Genomic DNA, 26,943 nt, shown 5'->3' on the forward strand with positions numbered 1-26,943 from the left:
ACGTAAATTTTTAACAGAAGTCGGGCGATATGATGCTAGTTCTTCGCTTTGGAATTATATTAGATGTTCATTTTTCTTCGTGGCTGCAGAAGTCAATTGTTGCTGCAGAAATTTCGTAAACATTAAATATTATCGCGGATAATTCTATTTTCAGTGAACATACGTAGGATTTTTTTTTTCGTTCTTAATAAAGCTACCAGGTATTACATAGTATTGTGTGTGGGATGAAAGAGTCTTGGGTTCGAGTGAGGTTGTCGTGCGGTGATCAGAATGGGAAATGTTTGTAGTGATTATAGATTTTAAAGTATTATGATGAAATGTGTAAATAGGCTGGGCGTAGATAGAGGAAACAGGGTGTTTGTAGAATATAGCGTCGTGGCAAATGAATATTAATGTGAATATGAATATTAAAAAGTAGATGAATATTGTAGTAAATGAATATAGAAGATAGGACACCCATATAGTTAAATATATAGTAGCCCAGTGAATACTTCGCCGCGTGTTGATATATAGATACTGAATAGATACGTGTAGCTACAAACATCTCAGGTTCTGACCCCTGCACCATAATATCACGCGGACCGGAGGGCGATATATAGTCGGACTATGGTAATACTTTGTAGTTTAATGTGTTATAGTAATAATCAACCATAGTAATACCATCTGATAGAATGGGTAGCATCATATAATCGCAGACTAGACATATTGAATAATAAATTATGAAAAGACAGTAGCAGTTATACAACAGGGCTGTAGTGAATTATATTTTCTGGTCGGTTTTAAATAGAATATCCTGCTCCGTGAGATTTTTTTTTCCTCCACGTTACCTACTCAGGCTAGCTTACAATGTTCATGGAGGCGACAGCTCTGATAGGGTACAGAATCAAAACAATTAGTTGTTGAAATTTATTTTCGCGTACCCGGATGTCGACCCCTAGTCCCTTTAAGTATTTTCATTTCTTTTCTTAGTTTAATTAGACGAGGGAAATTAACGACATCCCAGACTGTGGCGTGTCTGCGCAGGGTAGCTATCGGTGAAGTTTGGCAATAGAAATCACCGATCCAAAATTCAGTTTATTTAACTTTTTTTTTATATCGGCAAATCATTAGTTAGGGATATCTTAGATAATACTTCTATTCTAGTTTCATTACTGTCCTCGAACCTTCTTAGTTTTTCTAAGGGGTCGGATATTTTTTTTTACTTAGAGATTTCAAAATTGGGGACGCAGTTACCTGGTCCCTTTCCCCCTCTCCTTTTATCCTGCTGGTCTGGGCCGGATACGGGGATCGGATTTCAATCTTACAAGCAAACTCTTGTGGGATTGGGATCTGATGTACACAGAACTTGCATCCTTGGCAGCAGGGCACCCCTTGAGTCTACGTATTTGAGTAGACAACCCTTTTTGGCATGTTAAGAATATTTTGGCTATGGATTTTGTTGAGAGCGAAATTCGACTTCTAACTTTGTAGCGTTAGTGATTTCTCACTTAAGTCTTTGGCGCCCCTATTCTTAGTCTTCCTTCTTCTCTATCTCTCTCTCTGTCTTCATTTCTTCGAGTTTTTTTTTTAATTTTTTCAACCTTCCCCCCCCCCCCAAGATGTTGAACTTGTTACTTACGATTTATTTAACGTACAACTCTGATCTGAAATTACCAGCTGAGACGTTGCAAGACACGATTCATGAATGGAGTAGATAATGATTGGGTCCTCCATCACATTTTGACCTATCGCCGAAATGAACAAAGACTTAGTATTTGACGACACTTCGATTACGTTCTTTCACCGTCGTTCCTCAAAAGTTTTTTTTTTTTTTTGTAATCCGTTGGTCACTTTCCTTTCTGTTTTGGTTTTCAATTACCTTGTAGTTAACCTGGGCCCAGAAATTGTATTTTGACTTACCTAGTTATATCTAGAAATGCTCTGTGTTACGTGCCTGCCTCACAAAGTTTTTTTTCCTTCATGATTTAAACACGAATTGATTATATAAAAGTTAAAAATTTATAGACGCGCGGTATCAGATAAAATTTAATTTGTTTCCAAATGTAATGTTGGAAGCCATTTGTTTTCTTGGACAATGTTGCAACCTTGTAAAATTTTATTGTTGGGGATGATTAATTTAAATGTGTGCGCATTTATTATAAATATATATATAGAGAGAGAGAAATAAATACTTCGAAATGTATGTGTAATTAGTATGTGAATATGATGTTAAAGTAAAAGTATGATATTAAATGTATTATGAATATATGTAAGAGCGCTCGTGTCTGTCCCCCTAGACGTGTATTGGTTGCTATAGTTTACCAGAAGTCTTCCGACGAATTTAAGAATGTAGATTTTGTTAAGAATACCGCCGTGCACTTAAGTAATTTTCCTTTTCTTCTGAATCAATGTAAGTGATAACCTCTGTACTTATATAATGGCATGCATTGAAAAAATATCGGCAGGTCTAAACGTAACCCACATCATAAATATTATCCTTGAACAATTAACCTAAAACCATTGTGGAAAGTGTACCTTGAATCCGTCTCACCTTCATATGTATCCCGTGACTTGACCAGTTTTTTTCTATCCTCAATTTGAACCATCATACTCCGTACACCTGTGGAAGATCATTTTTTTTTTTTTAATCCGAACCATGTATAAACATATACGAAAGTGATCCTAATGAAAGGTCTCGTGAAGTGTCCCAGTGGTTGGATAAATAACTTGAAATTATTCGATTAATAAATTTGGAAATAGACCGTCTAAGAGGAGAAACTTCCTCTAGTGAAAGTTATTTTCTCGAAATCCCTAGATGGGTATAGACGTAGCAGTGTGCGATTGCAGATATAAACTGTTACCAGTTACAAACCAAATATAGACGACGAATGGTTTTGTAAACCAATAGATATATATATATATATACATATAGAGATATATATAAATGACCACAAATTAAGTTAAATGGAGCGAAACGTTTTGGACACTATGACTAGTGCGTGAGTTGTGATTTGGACGCTCGAAATTATTAATATTTTAATATCTCGACGTGAGGTAGAGACTCATATAAGTTCTAATACACCAAAAGTTTTTTTTCCTATCCTCTTTGTCCAATTTTTTTTTTTAAGTGAAATAAGTGTCGTATTTGCGTATGTCGCAAATCATAATTTGTTTTAGCATGCCTAAGATATGATACATGTATTTTTTTTTCCATTTGTCAATATGATTGAATATATAAAAACTTACTAAAAATTTAATACTATGTACTCTATTAATATATAACCAAGAACTTGTGCTTTCAATATTTTCTTATAATTATTTGTTTTGTCCTTTTTTTTTCTTCACTATGAATGTAATAAACTAGTTGTACTCTTGTAGTTAGTTGGTTTCCTTTAAACATATATACACTGTCCTGAGTGAGTGAGCGAGTGAATGCATGATAGATTTAATATAAGCAATTCTAGTGATATCATTTGTCATATTAACATCTGTAATATATGTGTCATGTTTTAATATATGTGTTAAGGTAAATAACCTAGGTCATGAAGGACCGTCACTAACGGTTTAAATCGGCTCGAGGAGTGAAGCAAAATTAGCAGGATAAGCCTAAATACGACATCTTTCTTCCAGGAAGTTGAGACTTTTATTGATGCGATACATAAATTTATATTGAGTTGATAAATTTGGATTTTTTTTTTCTTTTCTCTTGGCTAATTCATATGTGTGGTCGATCCTAGAGAACAAAGTTCAGGTGCTGGATAGTTATCAATCACCGGTTGGAATAACTTTACAAAGAATTAAATTTCACTTTTCTCATTTCCAGGTCTAGGTCTGGGTAACCCCATGATCGTGGTGCCTGGAGCTAGGTCTGGGTGGTATGAGGGAACATGTGTCTATTCCGAAGCATTCCAAAATTGATTAGTTGTTAATAACATTTAGAATGATTCATCTTTCAACGACTTTCCCGACCTTTTACTATATTTCCGGAATTATCCAGTAATCTGTTTCTCATTAAAATACCCTATTTCTTTTCTTTCTTCTTTACCTACCTCCTTCTTTTACCCTTCTACTTTCTTCTCTTTCTTTTCTATTTCTAAATGAAAGAAAACGGAGTCATGATTGAGAGTAGTCGCTATTGGCACGGTCAATAAGTTGTTTCGATGAGTTTTCTTCGGGAGTCCGATATGGAATAATTAACAATAACAAAAGGTTTATTAGAAGTTAATCTATTGGAAAATAATCTGGATTTCAATCAGTAGGTGATGTTTCGTAATCGTCCTCGTTAAAGAGAATTAATTTGTAGCGACTCCTCTACATTAGCTCTTTTATCTTCGTTAATTTTTGTTTTCTTTCAATATTGGCTAACTGTGACAGGATCTGTTGCCCTGGAAACGGCGGTTTCTATGGCAACGGACAGAAGTTTTCTTTCAATTTTGGCGACCGTTGACATCGGACAGTTACCATGGAAACAATTGTTTTCCCTGGTAACGAATCTGAAATTATTTATTAAACACTGTTTAGGATCGAGCACATATTGACTTGGCCACAAAAGGTGCATAATTAAAAAGTTACAGTGAGATTAAATAAATTATAGTCATTGGCTGTTCTGCTATCTTTGTCTCTCTCTGTAGAAAGGGGGAAATGAAGGAATTTGCTAAAGTGACTTCTAAAATTTGAAAATGCTGGAAGTTGACCCAAGGAGGGAATTAGATAGGAGTCCCTTAATTTATGAATAGTACCTGATTAATAAGTATTGTTAGTTTATAAGGATATAATTGCATGTGTTTATATTGTGTCTTTTTATATGGAAACTATGGCAACCAATAGGGAAGTAGTATCACACGAGAACGCGGAAGTCTCATGTACGCAATGTACTTTAGAAAGTAGTGAGAAAAGAGCTCGCGTCTCCCGTAGGCTAGTGAGGTGTCACGAATGTGGGCTGAAATGGATACATTTCAGTTGTATTAATTTAGAGGATACTGCTGAAAATGCAGAAAAGGTCCGGGCTGGTGAGATAGTTAAATACTGCAAAGAATGTGAGGGGAAGCTCCACCAGTCGCGTGAACCCATGAGTTTATCCTCTGAAAAAGAAAATGAACATCCCGATTCGGACGGTGAGCGAGGGTATAGTACTCCGAAGAACCGAGGCCAAATATCTCCAGTGGAGATATCTGACCTCGATGATGATGAAAGAGATGGGGATCCAATTGGTGATAAACCCAAAGAAAAGCAAAGGAAGACTGGGTCATCTAATAATGACGCTCTCCTCCTTTCATTGCAACAAATGCTACAGGAAATGAGACGCGAAATGAATGAAAATAGCCGGGAGATAAGACGCGAAATAAATGAGAAATTTGACACCTCGGAACGAGAAACCGAATCTCGATTCGAGGTATTAACCCAGAAAATCGACAACATACGCTCGGACTTTGCTTCCTCAATAACTACATTGAGAGAGCAAATGTCTACTGAAATTGATTTGGTCAGATGCGAGGCTCAACAGTCCCTAAAGCAATTTCAGCAGGAGACTGAGGGTAAATTAGAGCATGTAAATTCTGAAATTGAAGAAATGGATACAAAATTACATAAAATCGACAATAAACTAGAAACACAGCAGGCCGAAATTGATAGTTTAAAGTCAACCTTGTCAGACTTATCATTGAAAACCGAACTGGAAGTAACTGACCAGAAAATTTCGAAAATTCAGAACGACATAGTAAATATTCGAAAAGAAATGACAAAATCTAGTCGCGAAAAATCAGAGGTAACCTATCCTTTCCCCGGTAGCGATTCCTCAGGAATATTACCCGCTACAACTACCCGTGGCGCAGGAAAAGAAAATTTAACGTCAGTTGATGCACGGGATATTGCGACGCACTACCCCATGCATCAGTCAGAACCCAAGTCGTGGTTCAATTCCAATAGTGTGCCGAATCAGTCGAGTGTTGTGACGACTACGGTCACTAGCGTGAGTGCTCCCTCCTTACATGGAGGTATACAATCACATAGCGTGTTGCCGGGAAAAGGAGATGGGTGCCATTCTGAGTCGTTGTTCATGGGTGCGATTGGTCCGGGGATGGAGCCCAACATACTCAATACGACCAACAGAATCCCTTTCACTTACATGGGTAGTTATAACACCGCTACTACGTCGTCGGTGGTAAATCCGGTGACGACTCCGATTGTGCAGGATAATATGTTAATTCCCAGTAACTATTCCCCTGCTTATGTTAGTATGGGTTCCAAGATTTCGCTGAGGGACATCGAACGTTTTCCCACTTTTGACGGGAATATTACCAATGGACAGCCTCGTGTTTTTCTGCGTAGATTGCAGCAGTGTTTAGAAATGTATCGGCTGACCGATAGAGAACGTTTACAAATAGTTGAAAAACTTTTAATTGCAGCATCAGGCGCGTGGTTTGCTTCTATTAAATATAGAATCCATACGTTTGATGATTTCCTGATCCTTTTTAAGGAAGAATACTGCAACGAACATATAGAGAGGCTTCAGAAACGCAACCTCCAATCTTTAAGATATGATCGAGCCAAGTATGGGTCCCTTTTGGACTATGCTTGGAAGATCATCGAACTGTACTACCAGATCGCAGAAAATCCATCGCAAGCCGAGCTAGTAGACATAATAGTGAACGCTCTTCCACCAGATGAGTCGCGGGCTATTGCTTCCCACTTATGCCAAACGGTGCGAGAAGTTACGTCACGCCTAGCTGCCCTGTGTGGGAAAGAAACTGGAGGCCCACCAAAGAGGTATTTCGCCCGACAAGCAAAAGTTGTGAAACCCGTGAAAAGCAAGGCAACGGCAAGTTGCCAAACGGACTTTCTGAGTTACACCCAAGCTGGATCTCGCTATCCGAGTGGGAGTGGTTCAGAAAGCAATCAATATAACGGTCGACGTCTGTTCCGTAACCGACCGATGTTTAACAATCGCCGGGGTTATCGCCCCTATGACCGCACAATGGGGGAATCGAATCCGAATAGGGACGATAATAGGAGGAACTTTAACGGGGCGTACAGGAGAAGAGAAAACGGTAATGGTCAAAACGGCAATGTTAACAATAGCTGTGCAAGTAGATCTCAGAATTCTGCCCCTTCGCAAATACAAACTAATCGCGGAAATGGAATTCTAGCCACTCGAGGGATTGATAGTCGCGAGACCGTTGTCAAATCGACAAACTAATTCCGCAACTACCTGGTGAAATGGGGGAGGATAGTTGCGGGAAAATACACCCCATTATTTTGAAAAATCAGACTGACCACGAATGTAAATCTAATTTGTGGACACAAAATTTATCATTTCGGGACTCGTTACAATTTGTTATAAAATTTGTTATAGATGAGGAACCCTTTGCTTCAAATGAAGAACGCTATTTTTCTACCTCTCCCAGCCTACGAGGAAGTATCGGCGGCGTTGAACTTGTCGCTACAATAGATAGTGGCTCGGAGCTCTGCCTAATGGACTGGGAGGTGTGGAAAAAATTAAAGCAACGGTTTCCATCCGCTAAATTGAGACCATACACGGGCCTTACACTTGGCGCTTTCGCTGGAAAAGAAAGTTTTTCGGTTCAGGGCGTTCAAAATTTTAACCTAAACATACAAAATCATATATTCGAAATAGCCATCTTCGTCATAAAATATTTGCGAACGGACCTAATACTGGGATGTCCGTTTCTGGACAAATTCCATTGTATCATTGACCGGGAAAAGAAAGAGATTAGAATGAAAGATAGTTTAGGAAACACTGTTGTCGTTCCTACGGATCGACCAAACATTATGCTAGTGAAATTACCAGTAGAAGAGATTGCAAACGGTGAATCAGGATGGCCGGTGGTGGATCAACCCATGCTTGACCCCAGTTTAAATTGTCAAGCTGCCTGTGCAGTGACACCTCTCCACAAGGGAGGGGTTAACAGGGGAGATCAGCTGGATCCACTCCTGGGCACCGAATGCAATGTCTCGGAACAAGAGATTGATTCATATATTGTCACTCGGGATGACTTACCATCACCGATTAAATCAGGTCTTCGGAAATTATTAATAAAGTACCGTTCTCTTTTCTCTGAGTACCCACGCCGCGTTAACGCGCCTCCCTATAAAATACAGTTGAAGGATGAAGAACCAGTTGTTGGACCATGTTATTCCGTTCCCCAGGCTATACAACCTGAGTTTGAAGCAGAGTTGAATAAATGGTTACGGTTGGGGATAGCAATAGAACAAATGTCTCCATATCGAAATCCTATTCATGTCGTCCGGAATGCCTCTGGCGGTGTACGTCCAGTTTTAGATCTGAGGGCTACTAACTCAAAAATTATATCTCCACAGGTGCAGGTAGAACCTATCAATGAGTTACTACACCGTGTTTCGCAGGCAATGTGGTTTTCGTCGTTTGACGCGTCAAGTGCATATTATGGGATCAGTTTACACCCAGACTCTTACCAATGCACCAGTTTTGTGTACAAGGGAAGACAATATTGCCTTACTGTTCTGCCACAGGGGCTGAAAAGTAGTCCTGCTGTATTTCAATCAGTAATGACAAAATTTTTTAATGACTCAACCCGTTCTTTTGTTATTTTGTACTTAGACGATGTTCTAGTAAAATCAACTACTGAAGAAGAGCATTTGGCTCATTTAGAGAGAACTTTCGAAATCTTTAAACAAGCAAATTTTTCATTAAATTTCAAAAAGTGTAAGTTCTTTGCACGGGAAATCAAATTTTTAGGACATATAATTAGTGGCAGAACAATAAGGGTTGACCCTCGACTCAATGAGCCAATTCGTTGTTTTCCAGTACCGAAATCCAAGAAAGCATTACAGAAGTTTTTAGGGCTTATAGGATGGAGGCGAAAATTCATCCCAAACTTTTCTGGTCTCACTGCTAATCTGTATCAACTCCTGAAAAAGGATCAGAAATTCGTTCTGAATAACGAAGCCTTGGAAACGTTCAATAAACTGAGAACCCTTCTTAGTAATCCACCTGCATTAAGTCAGCCAGATTTCTCCTTGCCTTTTCACATCCATAGTGATGCATGCATGGAAAATTTGGCTGGCCTACTTGCACAATATCCTTCAGATAAAGATAATCCTAACGTCATTGGATATGCCAGTCGACGGGTGAAACCCTATGAGTTGTCTCTTTCAATATCTCAGCTGGAACTCCTGTCAGTCCTGTTCCTCTGTGAACATTTTGAGCAGTATATCATGGGTCGTACTACTTATGTCCATACAGATAACGCGGCAGTCACACATGCATTCACCCAAAAGAACCTTGAGCCACGAACCACCCGCATTCTATTGAAACTGCAGAAATTTGATTTAATTTTTCAACACTGTCCAGGCAGAGAAAATTTTGTAGCCGACACAATTAGTAGATACCCACCTGAGGTATTGCTTGAGCCCGAAACACATTATGTTCATTTTTTAACCAAAACGCAGGATGCCGATATTAATCTGGACTTTATTCGAGAAAATCAAATAACGGATGAATTATGTAAGAACCTGTTAAAGCAATATGAAAACAACCGTAATCTGGACAGAGTAACAATGTACTGTGGGTTAATTTATATTAAACCTTTGCGTATTCAGAAATGGCTCTTAGTGATACCGCAGAGTTGTATACCCCAAATTATCAGTGTTGTCCATTCTACCGGTCACTTTGGAGTTCAAAAGTGTTATCGCTTTTGTCGAGCTATATTTTATTGGAAGAATCAAAAAACCACGATTAAAAACTTCATACGAAATTGCATAGAATGTGCCGAAACAAAGTTTACAAACCGTGCTATAGCTAAGCAGGAATATCATATTCAAGCCACCGTACCCCATGAGACTCTGGGGGTGGACCTTATTGGAAAATTGCCACCCAGTCAGGGATATTATTATATTTTATCTCTAACAGATATTTATTCTCGTTTCGTTACTTTCCTTCCACTGAAAAAGGCTCATACTAAGGAAATAATCACAGTATTAGAGAGACGATACTTTCATCTATTGCCTTACCCACAGGAATTCTTATCTGATAAAGGACCACAGTTCCAATCTAAGTTATGGCAGGACTTTTGTAACAAATACAAAATTAAACATAAGAAAACTTCCAGTTATTCCCCGCAGGCTAACGGCGTTACAGAACGTAGCCATAAAGAACTCAATAGATTAGTTAGATTATGGTGTCATGAGGATCAAACCACTTGGCACAAGTACTTAGTTAAAATTCAGGACCTTCTGAACAATTCATATTGTTCCAGTATTGGCTGTACGCCTGCGGAACGCTTTCTTAGTTATTCTGCCGTTGATAGCTATAGGAAAGTGTTCCCATGGCCCAAAGAGTTAGATTCCGTAGATAACCGTTTCCGATACGCTGAAGTAGAGGTAAAATTAAAAAGTCATGTTAAACAGTCGTCAAACGCTATAAATCTGCAAGAAGGGCAATTAGTGATGTTGAAACTGCATAACTTATCCTCACTTATAAAGCATGAGTCAGCAAAATGGATGAAAGTCTATACCGGCCCGTTTTTAGCAGTTAAATTATTGAAAAATTGCGCTGTATTACACAATCTAAAAGGTGAAAGTATCGGAACTCACAATTTCCAAAATCTTAAGCTTTTCAACTGTACTGAGGACAAAAAACGGGAACTTCTATCTCAATACCCAAAGTGAATGTTACACTGTCTCATTTGAGTGCATGAGTGTATGAGTGAGTAGTTAGTTTATTGGTATTAATACATGTTAATTCTATTCAACAAAATTTTGTTATTCAAACAAAATTTTTTTTAACGACGCCGGGGAACTGTAATATGCCATTACAGTCTAATGAGATTATGTTTTTAATAGGAGGGTGCCCGAAATTTTTTGCACCCTCTGTACTTGATGTTTAACAAAAAATTTCTGGCCGTTCATATAATTCGTAATATTGTTCATTATTCTATTTCAAATTAACATGGGAAAACTGTAAAAAAATTCATTGGGAATGATAGTTTTGGGAATCAATATCTTTATTTATATTTTAAATTAGTTATAAGTCTTGCATATGTATATGTAAATGGATTATTACAATTCTTACGGTGTCAGTGCTATCCGAAAATATAGATCCACTATTGGACGGAACTTTCCAGATCAAATAACCAATCTAAAATTCGACAGAATTTTCAGGACCACCCTTCACCTCTCTTTTAGATACCTAGGTCCTTCTAAAATCTAGTTTAATCCAGATTTTACCAAATTTTATTCGTTTCAAAGCCCCACCGCCAAAATGCTTAGTTTTGATTGGCTGATAAACCCACGCTATGATATTAGGGCGCAATTATTCCATTCCATGCCTAAAAATCTCGCTGACAACAGCCAGATTCCGATCGTCGAGCTTACAGAGTCGAAAGGAGTGAGAGAAACTACAAATAAAGGTAATATTGTGACGTTATTACCGTATAAAAATCACTGGAAGTCTTGGGAGTCATGAACTCTTAAATTCCATAGTAAAACTGGTCTAAAAAATCTGAAATAGTAAATGCAAGATAGTAACGCCATGTTTTCATCTGTGGATCGCTATGGACAGGATTCAGAAGTAGTGTGATTTCTGTTTTTCTTTCCTAAAACCGGTTCAGAAGATCAGTGTTTCCCATCATATTTTCACCTTCCAATTTTCCTGCTGATTGAGGGTTACAAGACCTGTCCATTATAGATTTGTTTATGTAGGTAGCGAGTGATTTCTTTTTAACATACATGGCGGTATTTAGTTTTGTGGTAGTCAGTCTAGTAATCACAATGTACGTGTAAATTTCAGTAAGGGCTCCTATCTGACTCCCAAATTGGGAGTACGGCTTCCAGCGGGATGAGTTGAACATTAGTTTGTTTCCGGGTTCCTGCCCCTTCAGGGCAGGGGTCCTATTGTTAGCTAATACTTCGATATGTCCCCTCAGGGCATCGATTAAACAGGTTGATTTCAAGAATGTGATTTAGTAATTAAAGGGCCAGTTGGCCCTGTTCATTTCTTTTCCTTTCGTTACCTTTCATAGAGCCGATTTAACATGGTAAAATATGAATGTTTTCTGTGTATATTTATTAGTATAACATGTATTAATGTAGTGTGTATTGGCATGATGTGTCTTGTAGTTTAAGTAGTATGTGTTTATTTGTAATGTAGTATCAGTGATAGTGGTAGTTAAGTGATGAAAGAGTGTGTTGGACAGTGTAGTATTTACTATGCGATAAATTCTTTATTATTCCGTCATTAAGTGAACTCATACACGATATTTAATAGTGAACGTAATATAGTATAATGATTCCGTGTACAAGGTCACATTCAGTTGTTCAAGGGTTGATTATATCGTCGCTAGCCCTAGTGTCAAAAGTCAGTACTAACCGCCATTCTTCCGTCGAGGTGCTTAGTGATTTAGTTTTCATGAAATTGACCTTTCTTTCCGAAATAAAACCTAGAAGGTATAATTCACAGCCCATATGAATGTACAGTTAGGTCAAGTGATCCAAACTTAATATATTCTGAAAGTTTCAACATTCTGCATAGTCTAGAAATCGAGATATTTAAGTAAATAAACAATACGTAAATTTTTAACAGAAGTCGGGCGATATGATGCTAGTTCTTCGCTTTGGAATTATATTAGATGTTCATTTTTCTTCGTGGCTGCAGAAGTCAATTGTTGCTGCAGAAATTTCGTAAACATTAAATATTATCGCGGATAATTCTATTTTCAGTGAACATACGTAGGATTTTTTTTTCGTTCTTAATAAAGCTACCAGGTATTACATAGTATTGTGTGTGGGATGAAAGAGTCTTGGGTTCGAGTGAGGTTGTCGTGCGGTGATCAGAATGGGAAATGTTTGTAGTGATTATAGATTTTAAAGTATTATGATGAAATGTGTAAATAGGCTGGGCGTAGATAGAGGAAACAGGGTGTTTGTAGAATATAGCGTCGTGGCAAATGAATATTAATGTGAATATGAATATTAATAAGTAGATGAATATTGTAGTAAATGAATATAGAAGATAGGACACCCATATAGTTAAATATATAGTAGCCCAGTGAATACTTCGCCGCGTGTTGATATATAGATATTGAATAGATACGTGTAGCTACAAACATCTCAGGTTCTGACCCCTGCACCATAATATCACGCGGACCGGAGGGCGATATATAGTCGGACTATGGTAATACTTTGTAGTTTAATGTGTTATAGTAATAATCAACCATAGTAATACCATCTGATAGAATGGGTAGCATCATATAATCGCAGACTAGACATATTGAATAATAAATTATGAAAAGACAGTAGCAGTTATACAACAGGGCTGTAGTGAATTATATTTTCTGGTCGGTTTTAAATAGAATATCCTGCTCCGTGAGATTTTTTTTTTCCTCCACGTTACCTACTCAGGCTAGCTTACAATGTTCATGGAGGCGACAGCTCTGATAGGGTACAGAATCAAAACAATTAGTTGTTGAAATTTATTTTCGCGTACCCGGATGTCGACCCCTAGTCCCTTTAAGTATTTTCATTTCTTTTCTTAGTTTAATTAGACGAGGGAAATTAACGACATCCCAGACTGTGGCGTGTCTGCGCAGGGTAGCTATCGGTGAAGTTTGGCAATAGAAATCACCGATCCAAAATTCAGTTTATTTAACTTTTTTTTTTATTTCGGCAAATCATTAGTTAGGGATATCTTAGATAATACTTCTATTCTAGTTTCATTACTGTCCTCGAACCTTCTTAGTTTTTCTAAGGGGTCGGATATTTTTTTTTTACTTAGAGATTTCAAAATTGGGGACGCAGTTACCTGGTCCCTTTCCCCCCTCTCCTTTTATCCTGCTGGTCTGGGCCGGATACGGGGATCGGATTTCAATCTTACAAGCAAACTCTTGTGGGATTGGGATCTGATGGACACAGAACTTGCATCCTTGGCAGCAGGGCACCCCTTGAGTCTACGTATTTGAGTAGACAACCCTTTTTGGCATGTTAAGAATATTTTGGCTATGGATTTTGTTGAGAGCGAAATTCGACTTCTAACTTTGTAGCGTTAGTGATTTCTCACTTAAGTCTTTGGCGCCCCTATTCTTAGTCTTCCTTCTTCTCTATCTCTCTCTCTGTCTTCATTTCTTCGAGTTTTTTTTTTAATTTTTTCAACCTTCCCCCCCCCCCCAAGATGTTGAACTTGTTACTTACGATTTATTTAACGTACAACTCTGATCTGAAATTACCAGCTGAGACGTTGCAAGACACGATTCATGAATGGAGTAGATAATGATTGGGTCCTCCATCACATTTTGACCTATCGCCGAAATGAACAAAGACTTAGTATTTGACGACACTTCGATTACGTTCTTTCACCGTCGTTCCTCAAAAGTTTTTTTTTTTTTTTTTGTAATCCGTTGGTCACTTTCCTTTCTGTTTTGGTTTTCAATTACCTTGTAGTTAACCTGGGCCCAGAAATTGTATTTTGACTTACCTAGTTATATCTAGAAATGCTTTGTGTTACGTGCCTGCCTCACAAAGTTTTTTTTCCTTCATGATTTAAACACGAATTGATTATAGAAAAGTTAAAAATTTATAGACGCGCGGTATCAGATAAAATTTAATTTGTTTCCAAATGTAATGTTGGAAGCCATTTGTTTTCTTGGACAATGTTGCAACCTTGTAAAATTTTATTGTTGGGGATGATTAATTTAAATGTGTGCGCATTTATTATAAATATATATAGAGAGAGAGAGAAATAAATACTTCGAAATGTATGTGTAATTAGTATGTGAATATGATGTTAAAGTAAAAGTATGATATTAAATGTATTATGAATATATGTAAGAGCGCTCGTGTCTGTCCCCCTAGACGTGTATTGGTTGCTATAGTTTACCAGAAGTCTTCCGACGAATTTAAGAATGTAGATTTTGTTAAGAATACCGCCGTGCACTTAAGTAATTTTCCTTTTCTTCTGAATCAATGTAAGTGATAACCTCTGTACTTATATAATGGCATGCATTGAAAAAATATCGGCAGGTCTAAACGTAACCCACATCATAACAAATATTATCCTTGAACAATTAACCTAAAACCATTGTGGAAAGTGTACCTTGAATCCGTCTCACCTTCATATGTATCCTGTGACTTGACCAGTTTTTTTCTATCCTCAATTTGAACCATCATACTCCGTACACCTGTGGAAGATCATTTTTTTTTTTTTTAATCCGAACCATGTATAAACATATACGAAAGTGATCCTAATGAAAGGTCTCGTGAAGTGTCCCAGTGTTGGATAAATAACTTGAAATTATTCGATTAATAAATTTGGAAATAGACCGTCTAAGAGGAGAAACTTCCTCTAGTGAAAGTTATTTTCTCGAAATCCCTAGATGGGTATAGACGTAGCAGTGTGCGATTGCAGATATAAACTGTTACCAGTTACAAACCAAATATAGACGACGAATGGTTTTGTAAACCAATAGATATATATATATATATATATATATACATACATATAGAGATATATATAAATGACCACAAATTAAGTTAAATGGAGCGAAACGTTTTGGACACTATGACTAGTGCGTGAGTTGTGATTTGGACGCTCGAAATTATTAATATTTTAATATCTCGACGTGAGGTAGAGACTCATATAAGTTCTAATACACCAAAAAGTTTTTTTTCCTATCCTCTTTGTCCAATTTTTTTTTTTAAGTGAAATAAGTGTCGTATTTGCGTATGTCGCAAATCATAATTTGTTTTAGCATGCCTAAGATATGATACATGTATTTTTTTTTTCCATTTGTCAATATGATTGAATATATAAAAACTTACTAAAAATTTAATATTATGTACTCTATTAATATATAACCAAGAACTTGTGCTTTCAATATTTTCTTATAATTATTTGTTTTGTCCTTTTTTTTTCTTCACTATGAATGTAATAAACTAGTTGTACTCTTGTAGTTAGTTGGTTTCCTTTAAACATATATACACTGTCCTGAGTGAGTGAGCAAGTGAATGCATGATAGATTTAATATAAGCAATTCTAGTGATATCATTTGTCATATTAACATCTGTAATATATGTGTCATGTTTTAATATATGTGTTAAGGTAAATAACCTAGGTCATGAAGGACCGTCACTAACGGTTTAAATCGGCTCGAGGAGTGAAGCAAAATTAGCAGGATAAGCCTAAATACGACATCTTTCTTCCAGGAAGTTGAGACTTTTATTGATGCGATACATAAATTTATATTGAGTTGATAAATTTGGATTTTTTTTTTCTTTTCTCTTGGCTAATTCATATGTGTGGTCGATCCTAGAGAACAAAGTTCAGGTGCTGGATAGTTATCAATCACCGGTTGGAATAACTTTACAAAGAATTAAATTTCACTTTTCTCATTTCCAGGTCTAGGTCTGGGTAACCCCATGATCGTGGTGCCTGGAGCTAGGTCTGGGTGGTATGAGGGAACATGTGTCTATTCCGAAGCATTCCAAAATTGATTAGTTGTTAATAACATTTAGAATGATTCATCTTTCAACGACTTTCCCGACCTTTTACTATATTTCCGGAATTATCCAGTAATCTGTTTCTCATTAAAATACCCTATTTCTTTTCTTTCTTCTTTACCTACCTCCTTCTTTTACCCTTCTACTTTCTTCTCTTTCTTTTCTATTTCTAAATGAAAGAAAACGGAGTCATGATTGAGAGTAGTCGCTATTGGCACGGTCAATAAGTTGTTTCGATGAGTTTTCTTCGGGAGTCCGATATGGAATAATTAACAATAACAAAAGGTTTATTGGAAGTTAATCTATTGGAAAATAATCTGGATTTCAATCAGTAGGTGATGTTTCGTAATCGTCCTCGTTAAAGAGAATTAATTTGTAGCGACTCCTCTACATTAGCTCTTTTATCTTCGTTAATTTTTGTTTTCTTTCAATATTGGCTAACTGTGACAGGATCTGTTGCCCTGGAAACGGCGGTTTCTATGGCAACGGACAGAAGTTTTCTTTCATCTCTCTCTCTCTCTCTCTCTTTCTCTCTCTCTCTGACTACATTGACTAATCACATAATACTAAGCAAAGCAAAAAAGACAACTGTTTTGAAACGGATAAGAAAGAATTTCTGGACATACTAGCAACGCAAGTAAGAGCTTCGCGAAATAATTCTGTGCCTCTTGGGAAGAAATTCTGATGATAGACAGTACAACATTCAACAATAACGTTATAATTGAGGCTTTTTTTGAGATCTCTAAATGGAAAATCTCACTTGATGTCATCTACTTTAATGAAGAATCACGATATCTTATAACTGAACGGCAAATTTTTCTTTACCACTCAAAGCAAACAACCTGATCAGAGTTGAGAATGAATATTTTTTTTTATTTATTATTAACTTCAAGGCAATCATTCAATACTACTTTGCTCTGACCTTTGTCAAGATTTCAAAAAACTGGCATGAAAGTTGGCTCTGAAGCTATGATCTGGTAGATAAGTCAGCAAAAGTGCCATGCCCTTTAAACTTCAAAATTAAAAAAATTGCGTTAGTTACAGTTATCCTTAACATAGAAAAAACTTAATTCTCTGGAAACTTATAATTAATTGTACTTAATTTGTTCTATTAATACTGAAGTTTAATAAAACTACATATATGAAGTTTTGAAAGTATACACCACCTCTAATTACGAACAATTTCGATGTCGCTTTAAAGTATTCTTAAGTTACCAATTTTGGTCCAGAATTCGGATGGCTGCTTCGTGATTCGTAATTTGTTAGATGTAAAATTCACAAAATACTTTAGTATGTTCAAGCTCACCAATACAAAATAACCGAAATAAGCTGGATGAACAGTATAAAGGTTAGGAACAACGAGCTCTGAATTACCGAGCTCATTTTTCGATCATTTGAAGAAAATTAAAAAACTTTCTCCTAAAATATTTATTAAGTGTCGACACACTACCTATTAATCTTATTTAAATACCAACTATAGGCTCGATGGCTGATTACAAAAGTCTAGCATTATATAAGATCTGAATCAATATTTCCTAATACTTTGTTTAAAAACAAGTTTTCATCTCATACACAATCATTTGAACGAACCAAACCTACACACAGTACGGAACGAAAGTAGATTTTAACCTATTTGTGTAAAAATATTGACAATATTCACATACCAAGGAAAGGATAAAAATTTCAAACCTACTTATTATTTATGAATTCCAGTTCTGTTCTAGTTCGTGAGTTCGAAACTAAACGTGTGATGTAATGAGGTCAAATCTGTTACATTTCAGACGAGCTTGAAAACGGCTACATGTGAATATGTATGGTCGGCACCCATTTCTCAATGGTGACTCTCCAAGTGTGGATTCTGTTGTAGCGCTGGAAGTCATTGGTGTAATACTGACTGCATGTGTAACTTGTTTCAAATCCTGAGGAATAAAGCATCGACTAGCACAAGCTACGACTAATTACTAGCTATTTCACATGTAAAGTTTTCCTCGTTGTCTTCCTGTAGTGTTATTGGTTCATTTTTTTAAGTATTAATATACTTTTATACCTCGTCAAAAGCAGATGAAATACTGAACACTATCATTGTGTTAGATAATTAGTATAAAACCAATTAAAGCTGTATTAATTCTGTTAAAATTACGTAGCACACAACTTAGCTACAGAGCAAAGAAGCTGATTCCTACCTTTGACCTTCCATAAACCTTGGGCACCCCACGCAGTCCTTACTCCAAAGTGACTGATACTAAACGGCGACGGATCCTCCCAGAACAAAAATGGCTCCTCTTCACCTTCGCGAGTCACCGAAATCCTTCCGTTTTTCCACCGGATATAAAACTTTTTGGGTTCTCCGTCACACAATATTCCTGGCGTTTCGGCCTCAGCTTTGTCTGGTTTCTCTCTCCTATATCGAATGGCAGATTTAGAATTTTCCCAGCCTCCGATAAAGATTTCGTACATTGGATCAGTCTCTTCGGGTCCTGAAGTAAGAGCCACGTGGGCATCGTGGCCGCAAGTCACTTCCACTTGCAACAATCCAGCAGCCACGGGTAGGAACGTGTATTCCAGAGTATCATCTGTAGCTATTTCATCTCCATCTGAAGCAGAGACAGCGTTTTAATATTCAAGATTTGTTGAGTAACAAATTTCCAAATATATTCACAAATCTTCACACATTATATTTCCATAATACGATTTATTCCATATTTTCATATATCATAATTCTATCCATTATTTAGAAGAAAGAAAAAAAAAAGAACGATTTATTGGCCTGGTAGAAGCATGGCATATCCCACATTTACAACTGTGAAAAAAAAATAGTTAAAGCTTTTGGAAAACAAAGAAATTAAGTAACGTGCTGGCCTTGTTTTAGTATTAAGTTCTAAAATACCACTAAAATTTCTGCAAATAATCATGTTCTTTATTAATAAAATAAAGCTACAATATGGAACTAATTAAAATTTTCTTTCCACAAATTGTTTCCCCTAAATCAATACACCTGCCTTTCTACCCCACTAAATAATTTCGATTAGTTCGAATATCTTCGTCGCCAACAATTCTGACTGTTTTGCTGAAACCCTGTTTATTTCCACATCTGTTTATGTAGCACTGTACTGCCCTATGAAATAAAAAAATAAGGTTTCAGAGTATTTGAAACAATTACATCACTTCACTTATTAATAGTAATTCACTAAATATCTTAACGTAAACAGATGTAAATGTAGACAGGTTTCCAGCGAAACAATTAGAATTGATGACTAAGATCACCAAACTGATTCAAACTATTCAGTGAATAAAAATATGTGGTACAAAGGTGAATGTACTGTTCTTATATAATTATACAGCTTCAATCAGCAATTGTTTCCTTAAAAGTTATTTAATATATATAATATGAAAGATTATCTACTTTTGGAGCACATATTAATCTGCTTTTTTATAGTCGAAAAATTTAGACTATGCAGAAAAAAGTTTTTTGATGTACAGTAAAACGTACATTTCAATATTCTTGAAGTTACTAATTATATTCAGTATATCATCTTCAATGTCAGCCATGTTTGTTTACAACTAAACCAATACTACTGAGCAACAAGAGATGAGAGAGAACCGTATCTCAGTTATGTTACTGAGAAATAGATTCTACTTCTAGGAAGAAATTTAACAATACATGATTTTACAAATTTTAGATAGCAAATTAGGTAAATGTTGCCACATCCTACATCAAAGAAGCTCCAACTACAGAAAATAAATGGCACCAGCTTTCATGTAATGAACGAAAAGAGTCTGTAGGAGAGTCTTTCTTCCATTAGGCCGTTCAGTTAATACTAGGAGTACCTTATTACCTCTTACATCGCCTTTTAGATTAAACCTCACGCGGTCATTTCGATTACTTTAGATTTATTCAATTTATTTATTTTAATGATATTCAAAGTTGAGTTCTGAAGGTAAAAATTATACTTTTTTTTTTTATTTTTTCAAAGTTTTATTTGCGTTTTGCATTCCTTTCAGTAGTAGGGGTGTATGTGACATGGCTCTACAACTTAACTCCGTAAGTTTTCAATTACGTAGTGCAAGTCGAACCGTAAAATTAGCAATTTTCTCGCAAGAAATCAATTTTCGTGTTTTTTTTTTTTTTTTTTTTTTTTTTAATGCCATTTTACTCTGGATACGAATTGCCAGATCATACGGAAACATTGGCAAGGGAAAAAAAAAGTTCAGTTTCCAATGCTTAAGAATCGCATTAGGGTCTTTAGATAGGAACTTAAATTTGCAGAAGTGCGCAAAAATAACTGCGTCTTTAGACGGGCTAAGGTACAGTCTGCAGCAGAAAACCTGCAACATGAGCATGTAAGTTTGTGAAACTGCCCCTATCAGCCCAGGGAATCAACATAACGTCTAAGTGGCACGAATCACGCAGGAGAAACCTAAGCGTCCTCCCCTGCACATTTATTTTGAAGCAAAAGACTCCGTCGTTTCACAATAAACTTACATGCTCATGTTGCAGGTCTTTTTGCTGCGGACTATACAAACTGTACATATTCTGTAGCGTATTAAGACGTGTTATCCACTTAAGGGATTAGCATGGGACTCGAACCACATGAGCTTCCGCCAAGAATCGAACGCGCGCGATATTTTTTGTTTGTTTAAACTTATCGGTAAAACATTCAATAATCTAGAAAAAGAAATGTCCCAAATATTTGACAGTCATTGTAATAAGTTTATTGTGCAACAAAATGATGGAAAGTGTAAAATTTGTTACGAGTTAAGCTACATATTAATCAAATTTGCCTGAGAAAAAAGAAAAAAAGAAACAAGTCTTAGTTCCTTTTATAATTGAGAAATATCAAAAGAATATTTTCATACTTAAGATCAGTAATGTGCAATATCCCTTCATCAAATTTCGAGACATTCAATGTATGTATCTACATTCCTGCTGGAAATGGAATGTTAATTGCCTGAGACATCTCAGAAACTACTTTCAATAGTGTAACTACACAACACCGTAGAAAGAAAACGTGTAAAACCTATTACTATGACCGTAACCCTTCCCAACATTGTTCCTACTTATGAGGAATGTTTCATTCATAAGCTGTGACAAATTCAAAACTACAGCAGAGAACAGCAATATAAAAATTTTTCAATAGGTAAACACGGAAGTAAATGAAAGTAATTTGAATTAATACCGAACCAAATTGCACGCAAGAACAAACACTCGACTAACCAATGCAATGATTTTTAAATCCTATCTAGTGTTGCCAGTACAGGAATATACTATAGCAACCTAAAAATTCTGTTTTATCTCACTTGGAAAAAAAAAAAAAAAAAAAAAAAAAAAAAAAAAAAAATCGGTCAAACTTTTAAACATTATTTGACCAAACATAGCATGGTTTCCGAAAAAAATATACAAAAAAAAAAACTCTGTATTCAATTACGTAAGTTATTTGTAGAGTAAATTTTTATGTAAGAGTACGATATTATGAAATAGTGTAGACTTAACACTATTTTTATATATAAATTAGTTATGAAAAAGATACAGTCAGTGACAAAAGTTATTTCTGTTTGACGAAATTATTTTCGTACATAACTTCAGAATGGAAGGACAATTTGAGTACAGTTTTGAGGAAATTAAAAAAAAAAAATTCTGTACGTTCCAACCATACCACCATTATTTCCAAAATAAATTTTACCAAGCGGAAGGAACTTTTGTCGCTGACTGTACATCTTTTTACCAAGTTTATCGATACACAAAAAAATTACGTCAATTGCAAAAAAAAAAAAAAAGTTTATATCCTAGGCATTTTAATAATCGAAATAATCATTCAGTATATTCCAGACATTTTATAATCTTAATAAATTATAAAACAAACTACTTAAAAATAATTACGATCTATAAAAGGTGTCTTCGCTACGGTCACCCTCCATTTTGTTGAAATTTTACAAAAATAGAAAAATTGAGAGATTATCTGCAAACGCTATTAAAGAAGGCAAGAACAACTACTAGGCTAGAAACCTGCTGCGTAGTTTGTCATAATTGTCAGGCATCCATATTTTTGCACCTTATGAAAAAATCTTGAATACAAGTTCATTTCGTAGCACTTTCAGACCTAATGTGAGTTATTTTCTACTTCTCTTTTTTGTCAAAGTTATTCGAAAAAAATAAAAAAGTGGAAGGTGAGCGTAACGAAGATATTTACTAATAATCTTGAATTACAGACAAAGTAAAAAATAAACTGGGAAAATGTATGACGTTAGGTAATGTGCCAATAAATTTTACGTTCAACTCGACCTTGATTGTATTTTGTTAAGTGATGAGTCATGTGGAACAGGTGTGATGTATGATGGGATGTCACCTGCATCTATAATAAAACTTAGAACACGCTTAGATAATGCATGCAAAACGATGCAGTCAATTGTCTTTGACGAACACGCAAAAGGAAGATATATATACACACATGCCTTTAAATGGACAACAGAAAATAATCGTACAATATTTGAAGTAGTTCAGGGGCGGATCCAGGACAGACTTCTGGGGTTGTCATACTGCTACTTAGAGCTATTAGAGCTACTTTTAAGAGCTTCAAACTCTGGGATGGGTTATTTGCGCCTGACACCAAAAAAAAGTAGCATTTGCGCACCCTGGTTGGTCTGTATCTTTTGTCTTATTTTGGTGTCAGGAATCACCTCTCAAACGTTGTCTGTGTTGTTTTGAAACACCCTGTATATAAAGTACTTCTGGGTAAATGACTGACTGATCGAAGCACATCTTACAATTTTGATAGTGCATAGGATTTGTGATGTAAAGTAGCACTAGGGAAGGATTTTAAGTAACTATGGAATTGGAGGGAAATGTAGGGTGGCAAATTATTATAAAATGTCCGTATCTCCGAATCTCTGAAGGATAGAGATTAAATTTGGCATATGGCCTTCCCATTTAAAATAATTCGACACGTGTTTCGTTGTTTCTAGATATTTCCCCTAAAAGAAAGAAATAAAAGAGAAATTATAATTGTTAAAATAAGATGTGCGTATCTCGGAAATGCTTAAAGCTAGAAACATCAAATTCGGTATTTAGAATTTTCAAAGGCTGAAATAATAAGTGCGAAGCCGTAGGCCGAGCAAATTCGGGAGTCTGGGGGCGAAGTCTCTAGTTAGCCAATGGCTAGTTGACATTTGTAATGCATTGTCCGTATATCTTGATTATATAGGTATATTATAGTTATGTATCTTAGAATGTGTGTGTGTGTGTGTGTGTGTGTGTGTGTGTGTGTGTGTGTGTGTGTTATCGAAGTAGAGTATACCCTCTCTACACATTATGCATCTTATTCAACTTGTTCCGTATGATATATAGTTATAATGGGTTCCTAGCTGTTTCTAGGCACTAAAAATTTTAATTTGCCTATAACATTGTTAATTTGTTTATTCTGTATTTTAACATGTATTAGGTCTTATATACACAGATTAATTCAATTTCTTTCTGTGCGGTTTCCAACTCAATCTAATTTTAATCATGTACTACTTATTATATACCATAAACTTATTAGGCAATATGATGCGCATTAAAAACTGATTTTTTATTTATTTATTTATTTATTTATTTTTTGCAATAGTTGACGGACAAAAAGTAATAAATTTTAGTATATTATGCGATTCCCATTTCTCTTACAAACTGTTACGGTTTTGTGTGTGCTTTTTATGTATGTAATGTTTTGTAATAATTAATATGTACTTTGTACACTGACAATGCTGTGTACCCATTACCAAGTTATACAGCTATTATTATTATTATTATTATTATTATTATTATTATTATTATTATTATTATTATTATTATTATTATTATTATTATTGAAATGATAGCAGAAGTAGATTCTTGCTTAAGTACTTTGTTAATTAATCCACTATTGTGTGCAATAGAAGATTCGTTTACTTATTCCGATGGTGAGTGAATGCACGTTTTAAAATACTGCATTTGGCAACGACCCAGCAGACAGCTTGTGAAGTCTCGGCATGCTTCACGCGCGTGGCATTTCTAAAATAATCACTGTGTCTTGACAACTGCTTCCGGAATACGATTTACACATCAAAATTAATCAAATTTAATCTCCAGTAGCTACTTTAGCATTTTGGAAAATTATTGAAGAAAAAAAATAGCTGGAATTAGAATTCCGAACTTGACTAACGAACTGAAAACGGAGAATCAGATTAAATTAGGTGTAATCATTTGAAGTAAGCATTTACTCGGTAGTTGACAACATTGTTTTCATTCCATGCAAATCAGGCGCAGGGCCGCCTATAAGGGAGGGCGACCCCAATAAACGTCAGGGTACCCGTAAAAACCAAACTGCTTTTTCAATTTATTATTTAAGTTTAAAATTCCCGACAGCGACAAAATAATTATCTTTTCTAGAGATTAAACAAAACTATTAGCTTAAGAAAATATGGATTTATTTATTTATTAACCTCTAAAACCCTTGTGACAAAAATAAAGTAGTCCATTGAATAAAGGAATTTAGCGACTTTTGAATCGTTGCTTGGCCATTTTTAATAATAGCACAGTTGACAAATAGCGAATACGACTGTTGGCTTCCCACCCCCATCCCCCCAAATCTTCAAAGGAAACTTGTCTGAGGAATCATGAAATTTATGGGCGGTCCTGATCATACGGATATTATGTTATCACTAGCAGATTTCTTACTGTAAATTTAGAGGCTGATCTACTTTTGATGCAAGAATAATCTTAACATTGTCCCTCAAATCTTCCATATTTTTTTTTTTCGTCTTACGGTACCTTTTATTAAATCGATAGATTACCTTTTTTTAATATCCTGTTATAGTTTAGTTCTCTTTCTATTTTTAACATACTTCAGTATTATTAATCTCCCCTATTTTTGCCATAATAGAATAAACACCTAAAGTCACACTAGTTTATCGTGGAATCACTGAAGTCAAGCGGTGCGATCCCCACTCAAATGAATTACCAACTGGGAAAAAGTAGTGAGAAAATACCCGAACCTTTTGGAACCTTCGAAAAGATATCGGAAGAAAGGTGGTGGTGGTGGTAGTAGTAGTAGTAGTAGTAGTAGTGAAGAAAGAGTAGCAAAAAGTAAGATGCAATATTGAAAAAAGGTGGGGAAAGCTGTTTAGGGCATGGTGAAATTTCACCTTGATGAACCTGATAGGAGCAGCTGTGGAGAAAAAAAAAACCTTGTGAGTGGGGTTGAAGACAATTGACGGACAGTGTTAAACTCTATAAGATTAAAAGGTTGTAACGTATGGAAGCTTCTTTGTAGCAAGTCATCTACCAGCCACTAAGAATGATTGTAGTAACCATGTAAAACTAAAATTACTTACCTTCTATAATCCACCTGCCTTCCGAACCCCATCCTGTTCGAATTCCATAATAACCAACTGGAAAAGGTTCTGGGTCCTTCCAACTGAGGAATGGTGCATCTTGGTTGTCTAACCCAACGCTAATAACCCCTTCGTCCCATCGAATCCAGAACCTTCTGAATTCGCCGTCTGTGAGAATTCCTGGAGTCTCCGCAGATGCTTTGTCTGGTTTCGTTCGGTTCTTTCGAATGGCTGACCTCGAGTTATTCCATCCGCCGATGAAGATTTCGTACATAGGATCGCTTTCACCTGGACTCGTGGATAATGCAACGTGAGCGTCATTTTGTGCTTTGACTTGGAAGTGAAGAGCACCTGACGTCAATGGCAAGAAGGTGTACTCCAATTTATCTTCAGTCTGAAGTTCTGGAAACGAAAATTATGTTTACTGTAAAGTCAATAAGTCAACATCATTAAAAACCCATATAAAAGTCCAGCCGTTCTCTGACGAAGCTCATTATTACAACAAATATGTTTACTGAGTTCTTAAATCTTATATGTAACAGAAAAATAAAACTTATCTATAAAAGATATTAGACTAACTCTAGGTTTCCCTTGAACAAAAACCCAATGTTCTAGGGTAGACATTTCCGCTGCTTTCAGGAAAATTAATAGTCCAGAATTAGCAGGGGTAAGAATACACATCGTATTTACGGACTATAAGAGGCACCTTAATTTTTAAACATTAAAAAAAAAAAAAAAAAAAACCGTAACATTTTTACCATTTTTATTATTAGATTGAACGTTTGGTGGGGAACGATGTTTCGTCCTAAATGGGTTGGCTCTGCCATCGGTTTTCAAGCGTGACGTCATGAGTAGTCCACCAACAGATCGACTGGTTAGTTTCGTCGTCACATGTTAGAGGCGCTACGGTTCGCCTTGTTTCCAGTTTTTCGCAGAGTTTACGGTCTCTATTATATATTCTAGTCTGTGGTTCTGGGTTTGCATTGGCGGGGTGGGATGGAGACAGTGTTAGCAAGTTTGTGAATCCTTGAAACTCATGTTCGTCGCATCGATGTACTGCTGGCATATTTGCGGATCCCAAACGTTTCAGCATATCCTCTGATCTGATTGGTCGATACAGATGTGATATCATAA

The 26,943-nt window shown here is 36.0% G+C and overlaps 1 protein-coding gene across 1 annotated transcript in view; it reads right to left on the bottom strand.

Annotated features, from left to right (window-relative positions):
* The window catches only part of LOC145683824 (uncharacterized), an 84,231-nt gene that overhangs the window by 20,203 nt on the left and 37,085 nt on the right, over window positions 1-26,943 (bottom strand). Inside the window, 2 exon segments of the mRNA XM_081755422.1 lie at window positions 18,648-19,058; window positions 25,810-26,211. Coding sequence (XP_081611548.1) covers window positions 18,648-19,058; window positions 25,810-26,211 — 813 coding nt within the window.

This window comes from Thermobia domestica, chromosome 1 (assembly GCF_964235325.1).
Source record: "Thermobia domestica chromosome 1, izTheDome1.hap1.1, whole genome shotgun sequence".
In the NCBI taxonomy this organism is placed as follows: Eukaryota; Metazoa; Arthropoda; class Insecta; order Zygentoma; family Lepismatidae; genus Thermobia; species Thermobia domestica.